Source organism: Barbus barbus, assembly GCF_936440315.1.
Source record: "Barbus barbus genome assembly, chromosome: 21".
Classification (NCBI taxonomy): Eukaryota; Metazoa; Chordata; class Actinopteri; order Cypriniformes; family Cyprinidae; genus Barbus; species Barbus barbus.
Genome location: NC_136749.1, coordinates 26,011,078 through 26,034,537, shown reverse-complemented (window position 1 = coordinate 26,034,537; position 23,460 = coordinate 26,011,078). Strand labels below are relative to the sequence as shown.

The following is a 23,460-nucleotide window of genomic DNA, read 5'->3' as shown; positions in this document are numbered from 1 at the left end:
CGCCCGGTGCACACAAAGAAACATTCAGGAGCACAGAAACTTGTCAGCGCTTCCTCGTATATTTCGGTTAGGCTATATTATTTCCACTCAAAATTCCCTTTTTCCTGTTGAATATAAATGTAATTTTGTTTCTTTAAAGGGATACTCCTCCCCAAAATGAAAATGTTGTCATTAATCACTTACCCCCATGTCGTTCCAAACCCGTAAAAGCTTCGTTCATCCTCGAAACACAATTTAAGATATTTTGGATGAAAAATGGGAGGTTTGTGACTGTCCCAGTTGTGTTCCGAGGACCAACGAAGCTTTTACGGGTTTGGAACGACATGGGGGTAAGTGATTAATGACAAAATTTTCATTTTGGGGTGGAGTAACCCTTTAATATGATTGTGTTTTCTTGTTTTGAGTTAAGATGTGCATGAGTTTCAAGATTTGTTAAAGAAATGCATTGTCCCTTGTTCTCAGTTCTTTCTGAGCCAAGAGAAGTTTGTCTTGCGGTTCATCGAGGCATGAAATAGTAATATTACTGACATTTGATGACATATTTTGAATTGAAGCTGTTTCTTTCTCTATTAACTCTATTAACTTTAAGATGTGGGATTATGAAAATGTATTTGTGAATGATTGTGATTGTGTTTAGTGCGTAGTAACATACTTTATACACTCTCCATTTGCCAACAGGTATTATTAAATGGAGAGAGTCACAAAATTCATGTTTTCAACATATTTCCCATTTATGCAGGTATGTTGTCTTTTTGTGTGCAATCTTTGCGATTTATGTTATGTCCCTCACTCAGTTCACTTCCTTTTGAGCCGAGAGAAGTTTGTCTCGTGGTTCATCGAGGCATTAAACGGTATTATTAAATAGAGAGAGTACCAAAATTCATGTTTTTGAACTAACTAAACTCAGTTTCAATGTTTGTAAAGAGAGACAGATGCAGGTAACTTAATTCAAACACAAAACGTTCATCTCTCTCTTTCTCTCTAAGAACAGCCATATTTGAGACAAAAGTATGCTTGTTTGTATCACTGGATATAGCTGTCAGTCATTTAACAGATTTAACAGTTGACTAATATTAAATGATTAGCATTTTGTTAATTTGTTGCAGTAAACGGTAAAACGGTTTGCACTACAAACCAGTGTGTTTATTATAAAGATAATACATTAAAATAATATTGTTAGAAACACCAGTTTGCTAAATCAAGCAGCAAAACGAGTTATGTAACTTAAGTTATTCTTTTTTGTTTGTTTGTTTGTTTATTTGCATTGATTTATTAGTATTACACATTTAAAGTATATACGTTTTGCTATAATGATATAAATAAATGTTTATTACGTAGACACTGAAAATAAATAATAAAAAAATAATAATTAATAAATAATTTCCCTTTTTCTTTTGTTCAGTGACGTGTAAGTGTATGCGTTTCTTTATCTTCCACATGTTTTTAATCATCTTCAATAAAATGCAAGATCGTGAGATAAAAATATCTTCCTCCATCAAGTGTCAGGGGACGGCGGAGCTCGTTTCATCCGCTGCGCAGGAGGGGAGGGCCGCTGGCGTCTGATCGGCGGAGCGCGTCTCCGCATCCCTGCGCTTCATCGTCTGAATGAAGCATCGGGAGTTCTCTGGTCAGATCCTGCAGATAACCAGGTTCCTGTCTGTCTCTGTCATAGCATATAAAATCACGGGGAACACGTTGCCTGTTAGACTTCAAGAGAGGTGCTCTGGAAGAGATGACTGCAAGCATGATGATGCTCAGGCTGTGTGGACTCCTTCTTATATGCTCAACTCTAATAGGTAAGCAAGAATTTACTTTCCTAATATTTGACTGTATTTAATTCCTCTGTTAGGTTGTTTTATATGACATCAGAAAGATATTCACATTTTCAGAAATGTGTATATAAAAATAGCCACCACATATACAATATTATTTTTTTAGTTTTTATTTGGAAATATGGGATTTATTATACAAGTAAAATTTTAAACAAAGCAAATTTTAATATTACATTTTAATATAAAGTTTTCAATCATATTTCTGTGCGGACAATATCATTTGTGATGAAAAATTTGTATTACATCCGAAATGAGCATTTTCAGTCATTTGCATGTAAATAGTCAAATATATGTACAATATTATAGGGTTTTATGATCTACAATTTTTATCTCAAGTGTACATATACATTTTATTAAAATATTTTCATCTGTATATAATTCTAATTTATCCTATTTGTTGTTGTTATCTGCTTTCTATTTTTCTCTTTTTATTACGAAATATATTTATTGAATTGTTTATTTATCTATTTTTTTAACTGATGCTTTTTTCTCTTGCTATGAAAATGAACATGGCATAAACCAGAGGATGACTCAATCTATATTTTTGACACATAATTATTTCAACAATTCAAAATCAAAATGCAAATTGATCAAAATGCATAAAAACAAAAAATACATATATATTAATAATAAAGGTTTCCCTTTGAAAAGAAAACCGTGTTGCTCTGTCCTTTGTAGCTGGATGTCTTTGATCACTTATACAGGAAGAAATATTGCTTTGCAAGGGAAGCTAGTCATTTACAATGTCCATTTACTCTTTTCCTCGTCTGTAAACCAATATTAGTTGCAAAGCTATTTGTGGTAGTAATGCAATAAAACAATCCTTTGGTGTAAAAAAAAACAAAAAAAAAATCTAAATTACAGCTGACTTGATTAAAACACAAATATGGTTCCATGAAGAACCTTTGATCGTGTTAAAATCGTGTTTTAAAATGTTCTTTACACAACTGAGAAAAAAAATCATGTTCTTTGGGGAAACCAGAATTTTTGGAACCCTTTGGAATTTTTTATTTTTAAGAGTATAGAGCTCATTTGTTAATAATTTTTGGTTATGTGTTTTCTTTCCTTTTAGATGCTAAATTAAATATCATCAATAGTGACCCAGATGTGCAGGTGGGAGGAGAAACTCTGCTCTTGTGCAAAGGTTGGTGTGTTTAGTACTTAGAACTGACATCTCTGGCTGATAACAGAATGCTTCCTAATTGTGACACTGAAACAAGATGTTTTGAAACATACAGTATGCATTGTGAAAAGTGAAAATATTTTTTTCTTTTCTATGTTCTATTGCGTGGTTCAGCTGATACAGAGGGAGACATTAGTTGGTTGAAAGGTGATGAAGACGTTGATGAAGATCGCCATGTAGTCGAGAAAATTGATGAGTCCACAAGTAAATTGATCTTGAAGAACGTTGAATTTGATGATGCTGGAATCTATTACTGCGTGTTTGAAAATGATCACGGCACAAAGAAGATGAGCTACCAGATCTATGTCTACCGTAGGTTCCCTTCTTCTGGTTCTTGTTCCTGAAGACTCATATGTTCCTGAGCACATTTACTTTAGAATTCACAAAATTTGTGAATAATTCTCATGTGAAATTTTGTCCAACAATCAGAAAAACCGGACTTTGGCAGCACACGGCCGTACCATGAATTTCTGCTGAACCAGACAGTGACCATTCCCTGCGTGGTGTCTGGGAAGCCTGCGGTGGAGATCCACTGGTTTCGGAACGATCGCATCATTGATGATGACGGTAGGGGGGATGGCCATGCTGCAGGTTCCTCTGCTCTTTTATGTGGTATGGTGGTCTGCTCACCTTCCTAGCTATCAATGATGCCTGTAGATGGCAGAATGGCAGGATGGCGATGGTGGACGATCCGACTATGAGGGGCCTGTGCATTTTGATTTCTGACCGATTTGCAACCAAATCGAGAGATGTTTCTTGCTAGAAGTTGGGAAACATCTGTTAACAGTTTGGTTTAGTGCAGGGGTCACCACACTCGGTCCTGGAGGGCCAGTGTCCTGCAGAGTTTAGCTCCAGCTTGCCTCAACACACCTGCCTTGAAGTTTCAAGTATACCAAGCAAGACCTTGATTAGCTGGTTCAAGTGTGTTTGATTACGGTTGGAACTAAACTCTGCAGGACACCGGCCCTCCAGGAGCAAGTTTGGTGACCCCTGGTTTAGTGTTTTTCTTCCTGTCTGACGGTGAGGCCAAAAGAAACAGCTCCAAAACATCAAGCCCTGCCCCATTCCAAGTAAATGCCACCATTGACAACCTTAATGGGACAGTTCACCCCAAAATGAAAAGTCTATTTTTATTTACTCACATTTCTCCTTTTGTGTTCCACAGGGTTTGGAATTATATGATACGACATTTCTACTTAGTGATATTATGTTGGTCCTTACATGTCTCACAGCACTTCCAGTGTGAAATGTCCAGTGATTGCTGTTAAATTCCAACCGAAACAGATGAATCTGGCAGCGTTTTATTACATTCAGTGTTTACATATCGCAAACACTTTGAAATGTCTAATGAGTGGCTAATGAGTCTAATGAGTTGCGTTCGCTAGCATGTTTCATTCCGTTCCTTTTTGCAAAATTGGCAATGCCAAGTGCAGCTAAAAGCATGTTCAGTTTTATCCAAAACAGATGAATGTGAATCTATGTTTTATTACGTTGGTTGTTGAATGTATCGCTGCAGTTTGAAAAAAAGGAAATGTCTGGTGAATGGCGCTGAAAATGCTCTACAAAAAACCGCCTACTACCTACAATTAGCTATTAACAAAAGCAAGCATGAAATAAAAACACACTTTTTTTGCTGAAGCAACCACGTCATTTTAACTTGCGTCTTTGAGCTCTTTTATAGAGCGTTGAGTTGTATTTCATGGAACTTGTAACTGAGCACTCCACATTGAAAGTTCAGTGCGGTACCAGGTGAGCTACTGAGCAAGTTTACAATGTAAGATAAGCCAGATCTATGGAGTTGCAATCGTACTGTGCAGGGACTCATAATGAACTGGAATCATAATTTCTGAGAGAAGTTATAAAAGCTGTTGGTGATCGCATTGGAATTTTTGGAGAGCATGTTTTTCCAGTGAGCCTCTTTTGCTAGATAATGATACAACTTTTGGTTTTGGGGTGAACTGGCCTTTTAAGAGTGTGCGTGTGGGCTTTTAAAGGCTTTGTCTCGTGAATCTAAAGTAATACTATTGCATTTTTGACATTCCTCACACTCTACCTTCTCTCTACCATCTTCTCTTTGTACAGGACGGGGTCATCTCAGAATGCTACCAGATAAGTCTCTGCAGGTTGTGAAAATTCAGCAGGAAGACAGTGGAACCTACACTTGTGAAGGCAGGATCAAGGGACGCTCAATAAAAAGGGATCTCCAGATCACTGTTGTTGTTAATGGTGAGGACATAGAGGAATTAATCATTTTTGTTTTTAATGTGGCCAGGCTGAATATATCCTCTTAATATCTGCTTTACACATCCTATTCTCCAGAGCCACCGACCGTCCTGATTCGTCAGGACAGACAAAGTGTTTCTGCTGGACCCAACACCACTGTGTCTATAGCCTGCCTGGTCAAAGGAGTACCTCGTCCAAATATTTCATGGATACTGTATGTATATCAATAGTAGATTCTATCATATTTTCTTCTTGCTTACCTATAATCCTTAGTCTCAGTTTTTTTATATTTGTGTATTTGCTTTTGAGGTTAAAAGTTCTAGTTCTTACATGTTACATGCAAATAATCCATCCTGACTATTACCGACAAGCTGCTTGCTGCCTTTTAAGAGACCTTCTTTAGGCCAATTTCTAAGGCAAGGCAAGTTTATGTACATTGCACATTTCATACACAATGGCTGTTCAAAATGCTTTACACAAAAGTGATGCATAAGAAATAAAAATTACCATAAAAAATAAAAAATAAAAAAAGGGAAAAACTGATTTAAAATTTCTTTAAGAGAAATTATAAATTGATCATAAATACTGAAAAAATTGTTCAATCAAGTCATAAAATGGCTGTTTCACCCATAAGCATTTTTGTGCTTATGTTGTTAGTTTAGAATCATACTAATGCCAATTTGATTGAAATCAGTTGTAGACGGCAAGGCAGCTCACTACTGTTTGGAACAGAGCCTATACGGCATGTGTTAACACATAATCTTTAGTCTTAGAGTCCATCTTGCTGTTTTATATATTTGGAGTTTCCTTTGGTCTCTTAGTTGTTAGTTTTCCTCCCATGAGTATATTTACGTTGTATTAATGAACAATAGTGGCAAACAGACTGTGTTTCTGCATCTTTCCCCTCAGCCCTTCCACCTATGATGACTCCCGTCACAAATACAACTCTGATAAGAGTGAGCTCACTATCTCTGCAGTGACCAGGAGTGATTTTGGAGAGTATGTCTGCACGGCTGTCAATAAGATCGGGGAAAACACCGCCACGTTTATTCTGGATGTCTCTGGTAAGACAAGGTTCTGCTAGATGGCTTAAAATGAAGTGGTGTGCTTGTTCTTTGCTGAAAGTACAGGCATCAAATGAGGGCAGCAGGTCTGCATAGTATGGGTTGTGTCAATATACAGTACCAGAGTTTAACATGATTATTAAAATTGATGTTTACTATCCTAATACAAGTCTTTATGGCCAGTAAGTTTTAGCAGTTAGCACGTACTAGTTGTAAAATGTTACATAATGCATTTTTAGATCGGAAACACCCATTTTTCATGATCCAATCAATCAATTCTTTAAGAACAAAATCGATACAAGCTTTTTTTCTTTCTGAATATCCCGTTTCACTTCTTAAGTCAAATGGGTTGTGAAGGGTGTATTATGCCGGCTGTAAACTGCAGTGAATTTATGTGTTTATGGCTCAACTGTTTGTTTTTTCCTCTACTTTATTTCCCTTTGTTGGAAATTTTGTTTAGCCAAAGAAAACATTTGTCTTCTTGAAGTCAGGTGTTTACTACAGTCACAAACACAGATATGGGGAATTTGGTGCCATGCAAGCATCAAATTGACACTCTCCAATGGGCCAGACCCAAACAAAACCCATTTTGACTCATTTGTAAAACATAAAAATAGATAATAAATGAATATCTTTCCACAGTAGTTATATATTTATGGCTCTATGTATATATTTGATATTTGTGGGTTAGCTATTGAAGATAGGTAGTTTTTTTATTGGAATCGACATGAGAAATTGTCTTTATTCACACCTAAAATGTTCTACAATGATTGCCATTTTAGTCATGCATGATTTAATTTAATTACATTTTTGTCACATTGATAATTTTTCAGAGCGTCCAACTGTAGTTTTGGATAAACCCAAGCTGAAGGTTATTCCCGGAGAAACTGGATTTGTGATCTGCAATGCCACAGGACATCCAGCACCAACCATACAGTGGGTCAGGAAGACTACCAAAGAAAAAATGGTGAGAAACATCTACATTTTTGGTGGCAATTTCAAAAAACATTTAGGAAATATATATATGAATATGCATGGGTTAAGCAAAATTATTATAATTGATGATGGTGGAGACTAGGAGGGATGCTATATCTACAGGAAGTTTGACCCATGTACTCTTCTCTTCAGTCTTAATTACTTTTTCCTGTCTCTTATTGTCTTTCCTGTTTGCACGAACATGTGTGGGCAGATGAATGTGGAGGGTTCTGAGCTGATTCTTCAAAATGTAATGCCCTTTGATGGTGGCTTGTACTCCTGTACAGCCAGTAATACGGAAGGAACAACCACTGAGGACTTCCAGCTGATAAGTAAGGCTCTTGTAGCGGCTTCAGTAATGGCTAACAATTTTTTTGTTGATATTTTTCATTTCTGCATAAACTTTCAATCTTGCTTATCTTTCTTCCTTTCCCAAAAGCCTGGCCTGGGACACCCGTTAAGTTCAGCTTGGCTGCGGGGCCCTCATCTTCTGTCCTTATCCAGAGTGCCTCAGTGCAGGATGGAGGGTCCTCTATTACCCAGTACATCCTTCAGTGGAAGAAACTGTCTGAAGACACCTGGAGTGAAAGCATTGTCAAGCCCACAAGTAAATAAGTCACTCAGAGAAGTGTTTTGATGGTTTTGTGAATTCAAATATGTGATGAAAACGCTTACATTTGTAGATCCCCTGGTGATCAGGGGCCTTGAGCCGTACACAGAGTACTTCATTCGTTTTGCAGCCAAAAACTCTCATTTCCAGGGGAACTTCTCCACAGAACACAAGATCTTCACACAGTCCCAACGTGAGTATCAGCAGAGTATTCTTCTGTCTGTTCACTTCATCTGCTCCATATCCACCATTTTTTGATGTTGATAGCTATTATTAATATTGTTATGACTTTTTATGCCATTGGCAGGCCACATGTAATCTGCACCCAATTTAGCATGCAGCTTTCTTGATTTTTGCTTAGCTTAAATAAATTGAGAGTCTACATAGATTATTTGTGCTTTCTAAAAAACAAAAAATGAATTTGCCACACCATTTGGACCATTAGGACCATATGATATCTGTATCTACATATGTAGCATAATACATTTTTATTGCAGTTGATACCATGTCATGCTGTCATACTTGTCATGCATCCATGCCTGTTTGTTTATCACATGTTCATGATTTGCTTCTGCTGCCCTTTCTTCCTCTAATTGCCACCTGCTTGATGATGGCCATTCTCCATGCATTACGACCTGCTCCTGGTTCCGGGGCCCGTCCATTGCCTTATTCTGACCTTCCTTTGTAGATGGTAAATCAAAATTTTAAATGCATACATCTCCAGTTGATAGGCTAAAACACAAGCCTAATTGTTTTACTGTGATGTAGATGTGTGAAAATGAGCTGACCTGCATGTTTTCAATGCTGGAGAAAGCGAGAACAGAGAAAATTGCTACATCTGGGTTCTTTCATTTTGAAATCAATGTCGGTCTACAGCTCTCACACATCTATACTATAGTGAATAATTTTGGAGCTTATCCACTGGATTGTCAATTACTTCAGTATGATGCTGACAATAACTTTAATATACTGTAATACAGAGGCCAACAGTGAAACATTAAATATAGCATTGTTAGATTAACTAGGGTTGGGTGATAAAAATTCACAATCATTTTAATGTACTTTTTATTTTTATTAGGAAGAAATCACACACTTTTCTTAAATTTAACAAACAGTTTTAGGGTTGGTAAATTTGATTCATTTCTGTGATTCAAAATCACTGTTTTTTAACTCTTCCTTGTGTTTATTACATAAATTAGTACAGAAAGCATGCATTTTAACTGTATCTTTACTGCTTTTTAGTTTTTGCGTTAAACATGTTAAATTATATTACTACCGTTCAAAATTTTGGGGTCAGTAGGATTTTTTTTTGTGTGTGTGTGTGTGTGTGTTTATGTTCTTTTGTTCTTGAATCCTTTTGAAAAAGAATCCTGAAAAATTTGTATTACAGTTTCCACAAAAATATTAAGCAGCTCAACTGTTTTCAACAATGAATCAGAAAATTCAAATCATTTCTGAAGGATTGTGTGACACTGAAGACTGGCGTAATAATGTTGAAAATTCAGCTTTGGCATCACAAGTAAAAAAAACGAAGATATGTTAAAATACATATCTTCACACAAATAGAAAATGGTTATTTTAAATTTTTATAATATTTCACTGTTTTTATTGTTGGCCTATTTTTGACCAAATGCAGCCTTGGTGCGCATTAGAGACTTATTTAAAATAAAAAATAAAAATTGTACCAACCCCAAACTTTTGAATGATAGTGTGCAACAAATATCATCAAAATTAATTAAATAAAGAAATAAATCTAAAATAAAAGAACACATTTTTTAATACCAATATCACCCAACCCTAAGATCAACGTGTTACGCTGTTTCTTTGTTCCTTGTGTCTGATGTTTTCTCTTTCTCTCATGTAGGAGAACCTGACAGCCCCATTCTGTCTCTGAGCGAGAAAAAGCTGGACAAGGACTCAGTCTCCATCCCCATTAAACAGCTGAAAGATGGAGGCTCTCCCGTCCTACACTACGTTGTACGCTATAAAGGGGTCAGTCTGAAATCTAGCCAAAAACTTCTCACTTCATCTCTGTATTTTTCATGTTGTTTAAATATGTGGAGTACAATATATCTAAATGTAAAATGTCACTCATTTGGAATAGAACAAGGAGAATGAGGAATGGACTGAAAAAGAAATCCCTGGAAACTCCAGCAAAATCCAGCTGAACAATCTCCAGTACGATGCTAACTATCAAATGGAAGTGTATGCAGTAAACCACAATGGCTCCTCCGATACTGCCAAAATTAACTTCACCAACCCACAACCTGGTAGGATTTATTAGAGCAAGCATAATAATATCATGCATTGTGTGTTTAACAAATAGTTCACCCTTTTAGTGATATGCTTTGATTTTTCTTTTCCTTGCAGTCAGTCAGCCGGCGTTAGGGAAAGGAGGTGTGGTGGGAATTGTAATGTTCATCTTCTTGGTGCTGATGGTGTCAGTAGATGCTTTCTGTTGCTACACAAACCACTGCGGCCTGCTTAATTTCCTCGCTCGGAAACTATTTGGACACAAGGTGTCAGAGTCTAAAGGGATGGATGAAGAGGCGAATAATTCCACTGGGTAAGACAACTTCATCCTCAAGTGCACATGCTTTAGAGATAGACAAAAGGACTGTTCTTTTCTGTCCTAGATTTCCTACAAAGAGCTATTGTTTGCACATAATGTTAGTTTATGGTGATTGCATATAGTTCTTTAAAGGAATAGTTTAAAGAACTATATGCCAAAACAGACAAAAAGCACACTAAAAGTATCAGAAAATGAAGTCTACAAGAGTCTTCTGAATTCATATAATAGCTTTGTGTGAGGAAAAGTCCTCACATAATTTTCATTTTTGGGTGAACTATTCCTGTATGTAAGGTACATACTAGGGGTGGCACGGTACACAGATGTCACGGTTCGGTACGTACCTCGGTTCGGGGGTCACGGTTCGATACAATTTCGGTACAACAGGGAAAAAATAGACATCTACTTTGCTCAGTTTCTTTTATTTTGATGTGAAAATGCTAAATATTATTACATGTTATATATTTAAAATCTGTTTTGTTTTCATTGTGAGTGTACACAAATAAAAGCAGACCTTTAACTACAAGCAACAGCACAAATAAAAATACAATAGAGTAAAGATACAAATAAAATAATCAGTGATTTTCAGGGTTTTTTTTAGGTACAGAAATTGAAGTACGATTAAAGTAATCAAAGGTAAAACAGCATTGCATATTTGACTGTATAAATTAAAGATTACTCTTTATTAAAGTTACAAAAGCGATTCAATCAAGAGCAGTGAGTGATTTCTTTGTTGTTGCTGTTTATTTAATATTAACTGTCACTTTAAGAGAAAGCACTGATACTGTACGCCCAGCCGGCTATGTCTGCAATAGGATACTTACCAAGACGGGCATTTTGACAGAATTTTGTGTGAATTTATCCATTAAAACACAATACTTCAGAGAGAGCTTCATATTTGCGCGCGTTCTGAGGCGCAGGTTTGTGCGCTTCTGATGAGCGCATGCACAAATCTTCTCACTGCGCGCGCCAGCTCGCGTCCTCTGGCTCTTAAATATTTGAGCTGGCAAAGCTTACATGACTTTAGTCTAAACACCGATATCAACGTGTGCTGTTCAGGTCTCACCTGTGCGCGCGCTATCAGCACCCGGGTGATGACGGAATAAATGCTCATATTCCAGCATACGGCACTCGCATTGAACAAGAGTGAATGATTTGTCCACTTATTTTTTTTTTTTTCTTTCTCATCGCTGTTGTTATAATGTACTGGGAAGCCAGAATGCGCATCCATTAACAGAAACATACATTAGCCGAACCCTATTTGTTTTAACAAACCACATGCGTTGTCAGAATTCAGTTGAACCGCGGTCGCGTGCCGAACCGTGTGTGGAGAACCGTGCGGTTCGGTTTTTTTCCGCGAACCGTGCCACCCCTAGTACATACACATCAAGAAAGTGCAAAGATACTTTACTTTGGTATAGAAGTGTAAATAATGTTAAAAAATTATACATTTTATTATATTCCTCACTGTTATGAACTGGAATTTGACATCATAATGGCTAAATAATAATAATAATAATTTAAAAATCAAACGCTGATTATAATTGAAATAACATTTCAAAATAAGATTGTATAAAGTTCAAAGTAATAAGTTGAGACATATTAAATGAAGAATACAGGGTTTTTACCTACTTAAAAAAAAAAAAAAAACGTTTAATTTCTACACTAAATTAGAAATTAACATTTTTACTAGCACAACAACCAAGGTAAATGTATTCTATAAATTAATAAATTAGATAGATAAAAAATTCTATATTTTATATAAAAAATAATATTTTTAATTAATGCATTTTGAACTAAAAAACCAAGATGGTTAAATGCTATTAAATAATATTTTAAATATTTTTTAGAATACATATGATTAATAATTCTCAAAAAGCTCCTAAAGTTGTTTCTCAACAATTGCCCTTATGAACTTTTGATATTATGTCTAAGATGGTGCCTAAGATTTTTAAACTTAACATTTTCTATCTGAAAGACCAATTTTAGAGCTTTGCATTTAGAAGGATTTGCTGTTTCCTGTGTGTGATTCCACCCCCCTAAGCTTCAGTTCTCTTGTGTCCTTCGATACAGAGATGTGAAGTTGAGCGGGCTAACACTACCACGAGGCAGCATCCCAAAACTTCAGTCAGCTAGTGGGGCAGTGAATGGCGTTCATTCAGAGGTCACGTGTGATAAAGCGCCTCTTACCAAATTCGAGTAGGTGCCAACCTCAAAGCGATGAATGCAGCTGAGCATCAAAGCTGTCATTCACAAAAAATGGCATGTGGGCTTTATGTTATGCAACCAGGTTTAAAGGAATAGTTCACACAAAAATGACCAGTTTGTCAACATTTGCTTCTCAAACTGTTCAAACTGCATATGACATTCATGAGTATACTGCCTGTGTGTGTGTGAGTGTGTGTGTGCATATAGATGTGTGTGTGTGTATTCACACACACACACCATACAATAGTACACAATGAGTAAATAATCACAGAATTTACATTTTTGGTGAACTATTGCTTTAAATCACAATTTAAATTGGTTTTCCTACTGCCATTTTTTAACTCATGTTTCACCATTTTTTTTGTTATTTTCTCTATTATCCATTGCCCCAGAAAACAAACAATCCAGCTGCGTCACTAACACAAAAAGCAGCTTCTGTATTTTCCTCTATCACATTCATTGTAGAAATAATGATATATTCTCTCTTTTTTTGTAGGAAGAAACCAGAATTTGATGATCCAGCAGCAGAGGTCTAGAGGAAGATATTATCCAAGACACAATTTGAATTCACAAAATAAAGGAACTTCACTCTTAACTTGTGAGCTTAAGAGTGAAGTGTGTCCAAATACTGTATGTAAGCTATTTATATCCCAAAATGTTTAAACTCTACAGCTCTTTGGTGCTACGAAACATGGCTCAACCAATAGCGTGAGTTGTGGGGCGGGACCATCTGTTTGTCCGACCAATGACAGATGGGGGAGTGTTTGAGAAACCTATTTATAAGATATAAAACTTCATGCAAAATGTGATGCAGTCTGGAACAAATAAACAAACATCATAAAGGACGACTGTTATTCGCAGGAAAATATTCAAGTCCCGTGTGATTTAGATTGTAGTTATTAAATTGTGTTTGTGCTACGTACATGGAAATGTAGGAGTATAATGAGTGTGATCCAGCACTGTAAATACTGTACATGACAAATGCTGCTTGAGTTGAATGTATGTTCAGTAGTGAGCAGATAACAGCAAAATGCAGCTAAGTAGAATATGATGTTGATGTGTTAAAGTGTAATATTACTGTCATAATGGGAGCATAATATCATAATAGCATCACTAGTGTTGTGTTAATTTATTGTGTGTTTAACATATACTTGTTGCTTGTATAATATCTTGAAGGAACAGTTGAAAGAAAGATCTTCAAATGGATTTAGAAAGACATGAATTTTGTCTTGACACAAATGTGAACGAAAATGCCTTTTGTAAAGATGAAAAATAACTATTTGAGTTAGATATAGATATTACTTTGCATTTTATTTGTTTCAGAATCATATATTGTTACATTAATGCACCATGTATGAATGATTTGGTCAAGTAATGTTAAATGTGGATGTAAATACAGATGCATGCAAAAAGATGTACATATAGATTTATTAATAGTTTTTGATCTTCACTGTACATTGTATAAATTATTTCTTTAATGCTTTTATACTCATTGTATAGTGTGACCCTATAGTAATTTTGTACTCAGTGTAAATGTATTCACAAATAGACATTTGATTCTTTGAAATAAAAAGAGACTAATACATACAACAGCAGTTTGCTCTTTATTCAGTGTTATTCATTCAGTCTTTGTAACTAAGAAGGCTGTAGATCACGGTTCCTTCCTCTTGACTGTTGCAACATGGTCTACAAAAAAAAAAAAAAGTATATTAGTCTTTTATTTCAAATATTTTTTTAATGCACTGTAAAAAAAAATGGTTTCAAAAAGTTATGTTAATAATAATTTGTTACCCCGCTGACTAAAAATTTTAAGTCAGTGGGGTAACAAATAATTTTAAGCTGAAACAACATTTTTTTTTTTTACAGTGATTACAGCAGTTAGGCTACAGCGCCCAAATTCGGCATTCAAGGAGTGCAGATATTAGACCCAAACACAATGAAATATTTCACTTTTGTGAAACTTTGCTTGTTTTACTCTGCTTGAGTCTGCGTGCTGCTTGATGACACACAATATTTCATAAACAGACTTACATCGTTAATAATATTCTTATTATTTATTACACATAATAGCATTTTGGTCTACAAAAGAAATGCCAATTTGATTCAGTTAAAAGGCAGCAACTGATTTATTTATTTATTTTCAGTATATCTTATTGCTTTTAGAAAATGGTGAAAAAAATGTACGTTCCTTATGTTAACTAATACTTGATGTCAATGCAGATTCAAGGGGTTTATAAATCAATTCCACAGCTTTTCTTCCTCAAATAATCATCATTATGATTTTTTTTTATCATTACCTATCTGAGGTTGATGGAGGAAGCCTTAGGTCTGCATATGTCACATATATGGTAAGGTTTTCCTCAGACTCCGGTGATTTTCTCAGGTTCTCATAGATCTCCTCTGTGACAGTGACTGCAGGTGTCTGATCAGAGATGAAAATCACTAGTGTTGATTTAGTGCACAATTATAAGTACATAACCGTCCTGTTGATTTAAAATGAGATGAACTGTTCACGTGTTTAATACCTGTTCTGTGGGCTGCTTCTTTGATGTAAACCGTTTCCTCCTGTAAAGATGTAAGCAGATCAATTTTAATTTCATCCTTGTTAAATTCAATAAGCCGTCTAACCTGACTAGATTCCATTAAAAGTATTCATACTGTATACTGTACTGTCACAATCATTTTTATGTAGTAAGTGCAAGATTTGCGTAAACCGATTGCATGTTTGACTCATCGATAATGAAATCAGAACAGCACAATACTGAACACATGGGGAAATCATCTAGTGCTTGTGTAATGTGTAGTGTCATTTCCACACAGTACAAACTCATGCAATCAGGTCACGTTTAACACGTATGAACTCTATGTTCTCTCATTTCAACAATATCACATGCTGTGCATCCACTCACCTTATAATGAGACCAAACATGACTAACAGAACAGCCATTAGAAAGAAAAACACAGCTGTTGCAGTCAGCAAGAAAGTTCGATGACTAGGCACTATAGAAACAAACAAAGAATTGAATAAATTTGGGTAAACTTGTCTTATGCAAGCTTGGGTTGTTGACGTGACATGGCATTTTCACTGTCCCACAAGATAAAAATGAATAGAATTAATATTGTCGTAATTTAAAATGCTGTAAATCATTAAACATTTCTTTGTCCTACACGGAACTGTTATTACAAAAGCTGCAGTGTTATTCGATTTTTTTCATTTTTGAGCCAAATGTCAAAATTGTCCTATGGTGTGACTGTCTCAAGCATGGTTCAATAAATTACAACTTTTATCAGTTAAAAAGAAAAGCATGAATATATTAATAAATACCTCCGGCATAATTGTACAAGTGTCTATTTTAGTAAATGGCAATCATTCTGAAATTGTAAGAACTTGATACATTTGGTCTCTGAAAACCATGTCCTATGGTGTGACACCATATCCTGATTTTAAATTTTTAATTCTAGAGAAGACTTTAATTAGTTGAAGGACCCCATTCATGGTCGTGTTACTGAAGCCCCCTGTGAAGCCCATGACATGAGCACATTTTGTCTCAGAATTGTTCAAATATTTAACATTTTTGGAACCACTACAAAAGTGTTACATTTTGTTGTCCTTTGGTGTGACACCCCTATACATTGTTTTTATTAAAAACTGCATGTTAAACTACATAACCATGGAAAATGATGCAAATGTGTCTTGCAAACTGCTAATGACAGGTTAGCTTGGAATAGGCTGAAACGTCCGATGGTGTAACAGATAATGTCCTCCGGTGTGACGCCTGTCGCACCACAGGACAAAGATGTCACACCAGAGGACAAGGTCTCTTTAAGAAGCATTTCAAATAATTAAATAAAATTGGTTTAACTCCATTTTATTCTTTTTTTGATCATTTTCAGTGTTCTTAAATGCAATATCTATTTTCTGATGTTTTTGCAGAAAACTTGTACTGTTAAAAAGTGTCATGAAAATAAGTATAAAATGTGATAATTTGTTTTTGAAACAGAAAGAATTGAGGGAGAAAAATTAGTGGAAGAGAGAGGATGTGGAAATATAGTGTAATAGCCACGCAGAAGGGAGGAGATCCTTAGAGAACAATGCAGAAAATAAACAGAATCAAAATCATGCCTTAAAAAGAGAAGCTATATAGTTTTTAAAAATCGTTCACATCTTAATGAATTTAATTTCTATCATATATCAGTCATATTTAGCTGTGCCACACATGTAGCGGGGGGCTAGGAGAGTTTCAGTAACATACTGATTGACTAAGAGACTGAATTTTGTTGATGAAATTTTGTTTTGTTTAAAAAAACATGTTGATATTGTTTGTATCAAAATTAAACTTTGTTCAAAATTAAATAGAAATACTTTAATAACTACCATTTCTATCCTTTAGTGTGACGTGATGTCCTATGGTGTGACACACATAAAAGAACCACAGATTTGTTTTTATCTCTTAAAAAACAGTTGAGTATTGCAATAGGGGAGATAGAAATATCTCTCATCTTAAAATGGTTTAATTTTCTGCAGTGTTGAACAGATGACAGCAAAGTTTGTTTTGTTGTCAAAGTCAAAGTCATGGGAAAAAAGTATGTTAATTATAATTTCATATTAAATAAATGACACTATATGAAAATAAGTGTCTAACAATGAAGATAAATCTCTCTCACGCTATTTACATATATTATTAAGAGATTTTTTTTCTTAATTTTGGCTGTGTCACACCATAGGACGAATTCATGGCACAGATCAGTAAAACATTTAATAAAAATAAAAACAATGAAAGAATTGATGAAGTACGGGACTCTATATTTTCTCAAATACCAGACTTTACACTATATATATGCATTTCTTTTTAAAAAATGGTCTTTTGCCAAAAAAAAAGCATTTTTTTTTTTACTGGCTATTTGTCAACTACCCATATGCATGCAATATACCTAGGTGATATTTTCCAAAATGTGCAGTATAATGATGTTATTTCCAGTGTGATAAATAAACCAGTCACATTTAACATTATATTAAAAAAAAATTCTTTGTGAATGAAATATTCCCTATTACCTTCAACTTTCAGTGCTATGGCTGTAGAGTTTTGAGAACCAATGTCATTTTTAGCAGTGCAGAAGTACCGTCCATCATCATTCTGACTAGCAGATTTGATGGAGAATTCACGATCAGATCCTATATAAGAGACGTATTCTTCTTTGATCATAAACCAACTGTAGTTTGTCACTGCAGGATTGGCATTGCTCATACAGATCAGAGTCAGTGAGTTTCCTTCTTGTATCTTTCTAGGTGGCAAAACGGTTACTTTGATGTTCTTTGGACTATCTGTGGGGAGAAGCAACAGGATCTGTATTAGCAAGAGAACTATGAAACGTTGGCATGCAATGGTGCAGATGTTGCATCAGAAACGATGACTGGGGTTTAGCGAAGTCTTCTGTAATCATTCAACTTCCTCATTTCTTATTTAGCTTATTTAACACAGATGTCTGTAGCTATTTCAAATGCAGCATCTCATACTAGGCATACATATTATGAAGCACAGACATTACATTTTAAAATAAGTGCTTTTAATATATTTTAAAATGTGGCAGTAGACATTACTTCAGTCTTAAGTGTCACATGATTCTTCAGAAATCATTCAAATATGCCGATTTGCTGCTCAAGAAACATTTCTTATTATTCTCAATATTCAAAACTGTTGTGCTGATTAATATTTTGGCAGAAACTGTGTTTATGATGCCTTAAAAGACACTTTTTGAACAAAGTCATGACAGAATAGCCAGAGATGTGAACATACATCTTACGTCAAGCAGAATTTCATCTGCTGAAGTTGTGCTGCTGTTCTTCAGACCGCAGGAGTAGTTGCCAAAATCATCGTGAGAGACAGAGGTGATTTGGAGCACACTGTCAGTGGCTTCTGGAATCAGACGTTGGTTTTTAAACCAGGCAAACGGCTCTTGTTTTGGGGTGCAGTTTTCTGTGCTGCATGTCAATGTCACAGAGTCGCCTTCATGGATCTGTCCATTCACCTTTTGTGTTTTTACTGTTACTCTAAAAGGCAGAACTGTTAAAGGTAATGCAGATTAATGAAATGTAACCAGAAACCGGTTTAAAAACCAAAATCAGCATCAGCATCAGCATCCCAGCATCCCATCCTTTATTGGCACTGATGGTTCCATGAAGAACCTTTGACAACCATGGAACCTTTCCATTGCTCAAAAGGTCCTTTATAGTGGAAAAATGTTATTCAGATTATTCAAATGTTCTTAACACTAAGAAAAAAAAGGTTCTTTTAAGAACTGTTCACAGAAAGGTTCTTTGAGGAACCAAAATGGGTTCTTTACAATATCACCACAAAAGGTTTGTATGCTGGAATGGAGATAGTGATTTGCTGATATTTTATTTGTCATTGAACAAATATAGCCTTTCGTTTACCTGCTACGATGAGGTTTATGCCACCTGGTCCAGTGTATTTTCCATAATAGTAATATGTTTCAATGCGAAAGAAATATTTTCCGGTGTCACTTTTGGAGACATTGTGTAACTGCAGTGAGCAGTTTTTGTCTTTGTTTGCATAAGCTGTTCTGTTTTTGTACAGCTGGTGAATCTTTGCTGCTTCTGAGTTATAGACAGATATTCCCACCTGTGATCCATCTTGGTTCTGATGTGCTTCTGGCTTGAACCAGTTTGTTGTTATAACTGTGTAATAATCCGGATAAACAAACGTGCAGGTGAAATCCACAGATGATCTTTCGAATGCACATATGCTCCTAGGGTAGTATGAAACTGACCATGAAGCCACAGCAGCTAAACATACAGACAAAAAAAGTTTGTTAAAGTTTCAATGAGTCACCATTACCCATTGTTCTCCACCTACATGGACTTTTTTGGAGTCTTGAATTAAAATGAAGATTCTAATAAAGCCAGTGACCAGATCTGACCAAAATGTACAGCAGCAAACTGTTTAGTTGCTCTCAACCAGGGGAATCCCCTCAGCACAATTACAAAGTGGGCACAAAATGGCTTAAAATCACTTAAAATTTAACAAAAGAAGCTTCAAAATAAGATAAACATAAAATAAAATAAAATATTTGTTTCTTTGAACATCTATCATTTCTATGCTGGGAAACCTGGTTATTTTGAAAGTGTGAAATCCAGATATGGAAAAGTCATGGGATTTTTAGAATTAAATAGATTTATTTAATTATGCCAAGCTCTTAAATATTTGACTCAGCAGAAACACTTCATCCCATAATCATGAACAATCATATAAATTATCCTGAATCCTGAAATAAATTCAGTTCTTGTAATGCCTGTAAATTACTGTAATTATTGTATTTTTATTATTTATGATTATTTTATTTAGTTTGTATTACTTAACTATTCACTTAGCATTTATTTTAATACATTAATATATATTTAATTATTTTAAAATAAATCTAATATATATATATATATATATATATATATATATATATATATATATATATATATATATATATATATATATATATATATATACAGGTCCTTTTCAAAAAATTAGCATATTGTGATAAAGTTCATTATTTTCTGTAATGTACTGATAAACATTAGACTTTCATATATTTTAGATTCATTACAACACAACTGAAGTAGTTCAAGCCTTTTATTGTTTTAATATTGATGATTTTGGCATACAGCTCATGAAAATCCAAAATTCCTATCTCAAAAAATTAGCATATCATGAAAAGGTTCTCTAAACGAGCTATTAACCTAATCATCTGAATCAACTAATTAACTCTAAACACCTGCAAAAGATTCCTGAGGCTTTTAAAAACTCCCAGCCTGGTTCATTACTCAAAACCGCAATCATGGGTAAGACTGCCGACCTGACTGCTGTCCAGAAGGCCATCATTGACACCCTCAAGCAAGAGGGTAAGACACAGAAAGAAATTTCTGAACGAATAGGCTGTTCCCAGAGTGCTGTATCAAGGCACCTCAGTGGGAAGTCTGTGGGAAGGAAAAAGTGTGGCAGAAAACGCAGCACAACGAGAAGAAGTGACCGGACCCTGAGGAAGATTGTGGAGAAGGACCGATTCCAGACCTTGGGGGACCTGCGGAAGCAGTGGACTGAGTCTGGAGTAGAAACATCCAGAGCCACCGTGTACAGGCGTGTGCAGGAAATGGGCTACAGGTGCCGCATTCCCCAGGTCAAGCCACTTTTGAACCAGAAACAGCGGCAGAAGCGCCTGACCTGGGCTACAGAGAAGCAGCACTGGACTGTTGCTCAGTGGTCCAAAGTACTTTTTTCGGATGAAAGCAAATTTTGCATGTCATTCGGAAATCAAGGTGCCAGAGTCTGGAGGAAGACTGGGGAGAGGGAAATGCCAAAATGCCTGAAGTCCAGTGTCAAGTACCCACAGTCAGTGATGGTCTGGGGTGCCATGTCAGCTGCTGGTGTTGGTCCACTGCGTTTTATCAAGGGCAGGGTCAATGCAGCTAGCTATCAGGAGATTTTGGAGCACTTCATGCTTCCATCTGCTGAAAAGCTTTATGGAGATGAAGATTTCATTTTTCAGCACGACCTGGCACCTGCTCACAGTGCCAAAACCACTGGTAAATGGTTTACTGACCATGGTATTACTGTGCTCAATTGGCCTGCCAACTCTCCTGACCTGAACCCCATAGAGAATCTGTGGGATATTGTGAAGAGAAAGTTGAGAGACGCAAGACCCAACACTCTGGATGAGCTTAAGGCCGCTATCGAAGCATCCTGGGCCTCCATAACACCTCAATAACTGAACATAATTATTTGAAGGTTGACTTTTTTTTGTATTAAAAACACTTTTCTTTTATTGGTCGGATGAAATATGCTAATTTTTTGAGATAGGAATTTTGGGTTTTCATGAGCTGTATGCCAAAATCATCAATATTAAAACAATAAAAGGCTTGAACTACTTCAGTTGTGTTGTAATGAATCTAAAATATATGAAAGTCTAATGTTTATCAGTACATTACAGAAAACAATGAACTATCACAATATGTTAATTTTTTGAAAAGGACCTGTATATACAAGTTTGAAATTGAGCAGTTCTGTCATATCTTTGGCTTATACCTAGTGAATATTATCAGAGTCAAAAAGGCTGAAAACCACTGCTTACTCAATCTGTTTAATCAATAGCATCATCTAAAATATATATACATAAACTCACCTGATACGAGCAGCTGCAATGATATGCTGATGTAAAACATGTTTTGTCCCTTTAGCAATTTTGTCTAAGAAGAAAACACTTTCTTTATATGCATCAGTATGTTTCAATCTTACTCCACAACAGGCCTAATATACGTAAGCTTGCATCAGTCAACGGATATCCTTGTTCCATGGTGGAAAACTTCCCTAAATCTGTGCTTGTAATTTAATTCCTTTATTTTATGCTTAAATATTGACAAACATATGTTTGTTTGGTATGTTTGATATGATTTAAATCATGGCAGGCAGAGTCTACATCCAAAATGTTTATTTAGTGAAACTCTGCTGAGGATTTTTAACACTTAAACAGCATCTTAAACAGGAAGGAGATGACAGCCGATGTGAGATGATGTAAGAATTTAGAGGGTGATAGAGGTCAGTAAAAGTTATTCTCCTCCTGTCAGAAACATTGAGAGAAAGTTCCCCCTACATCAGGCGTGTCAAACTCAGTTCCTGGAGGGCCACAACAGCCCTGAACAGTTTAGATGCAACCCTAATTAAACACACCTGATCCAGCTAATCAAGTCATTAAGGCTTATTTGAAAACTACATGGTATATGAGTTGGAGCAGGGTTGGAAGTAAACTCTGCAGAGCTGCGGCCCTCCAGGAGCTGAGTTGAAGTCGTGGCCTAATGGTTAGAGAGTCGGACTCGTAATCCAAAGGTTGTGGGTTCGAGTCTCGGGCCGGCAGGGATTGTAGGTGGTGGGAGTGAATGTCCAGCGCTCTCTCCACCCTCAATACCACGACTGAGGTGCCCTTGAGCAAGGCACCGAACCCCCAACTGCTCCCCGGGCACCGCACCATAAATGCTCTGGGTGTGTGTGTTCACTGCTGTGTGTGTGCATGTTGGATGGGTTAAATGCAGAGCACGAATTCCGAGTATGGGTCACCATACTTGGCAGTATGTCACTTCACTTAGAGTTTGGCACCCCTGCTCTACATCAAGTCTGTTTTGCCCACCTTGCATATTTTTTCTCCTTGAAAAGGGGAAAGCAGCTCCATGTAGGAATAACATGGAATTGCCATTGTACATCTCCAAAAAAATGACTGTATTAATTAGTGTGATACCTACTCTTGTGAACTTTTTTGACAGCACATCTCTCACAGTTGTTGTTCAGGCTCATGTGCCATTGCTAGTCTACAGCGCCCCCTGCCATCAAGGCAAAACGAGCTTTATTCAGCTCTAAATTCCCTAATTATTACTTATCAGAATGAATATTTAATTTCAATATTTTGTCAAGAGGAGGACGAATCTATCTCATCTATTTTATTTTTGGTCTTAAATATAAGCCTAACTGTAAAGTAGGCCTCAGATAGATTTACGTTTGCTATTAACATCAAAAATGTAATTTAAGAAAAACAATTACATTTAATTATTTTTCTATGTTTCCAAGTTTTCCATGACTTTGGAAATCCTGCTATTAGTAATATATGCCTAAATAATAATCAATGATACAATTGGTGTTCATTCGTATTAGTTAGTAGTTAGGGGGGTTTCTTCCGTTCTTTGTTCCTTTTTCCTCCGAAGAGACACCTGACACCTAACATGATGTCACTTTCCTGCGCCT

At 35.9% G+C, this 23,460-nt stretch overlaps 2 protein-coding genes across 2 annotated transcripts; one reads left to right on the top strand and one right to left on the bottom strand.

Annotated features, from left to right (window-relative positions):
* Positions 1-1,710: 1,710 nt before the first annotated feature.
* Positions 1,711-14,252, top strand: LOC306887017 (neural cell adhesion molecule 1-like). The gene is made up of 16 exons (XM_079444474.1): positions 1,711-1,796; positions 2,905-2,976; positions 3,130-3,327; positions 3,445-3,627; positions 5,098-5,241; positions 5,335-5,452; positions 6,148-6,302; positions 7,136-7,269; positions 7,492-7,609; positions 7,717-7,884; positions 7,961-8,080; positions 9,752-9,879; positions 9,992-10,157; positions 10,258-10,453; positions 12,530-12,655; positions 13,161-14,252. The coding sequence occupies exons 1-16, from the start codon at positions 1,733-1,735 to the stop codon at positions 13,198-13,200; spliced, it is 2,130 nt and encodes a 709-aa protein (XP_079300600.1). The 5' UTR covers positions 1,711-1,732; the 3' UTR covers positions 13,201-14,252.
* cd22 (cd22 molecule) lies at positions 13,958-21,958 on the bottom strand. Its single transcript, XM_079444473.1, has 8 exons — positions 21,854-21,958; positions 19,098-19,469; positions 18,460-18,726; positions 17,718-17,987; positions 15,574-15,664; positions 15,190-15,229; positions 14,962-15,086; positions 13,958-14,350 (listed from the first exon to the last, which is right to left on the bottom strand). Exons 1-8 carry the CDS (start codon positions 21,891-21,893, stop codon positions 14,287-14,289), a joined length of 1,269 nt encoding a protein of 422 aa, XP_079300599.1. The 5' UTR covers positions 21,894-21,958; the 3' UTR covers positions 13,958-14,286.
* Between the last annotated feature and the right edge of the window lie 1,502 nt (positions 21,959-23,460).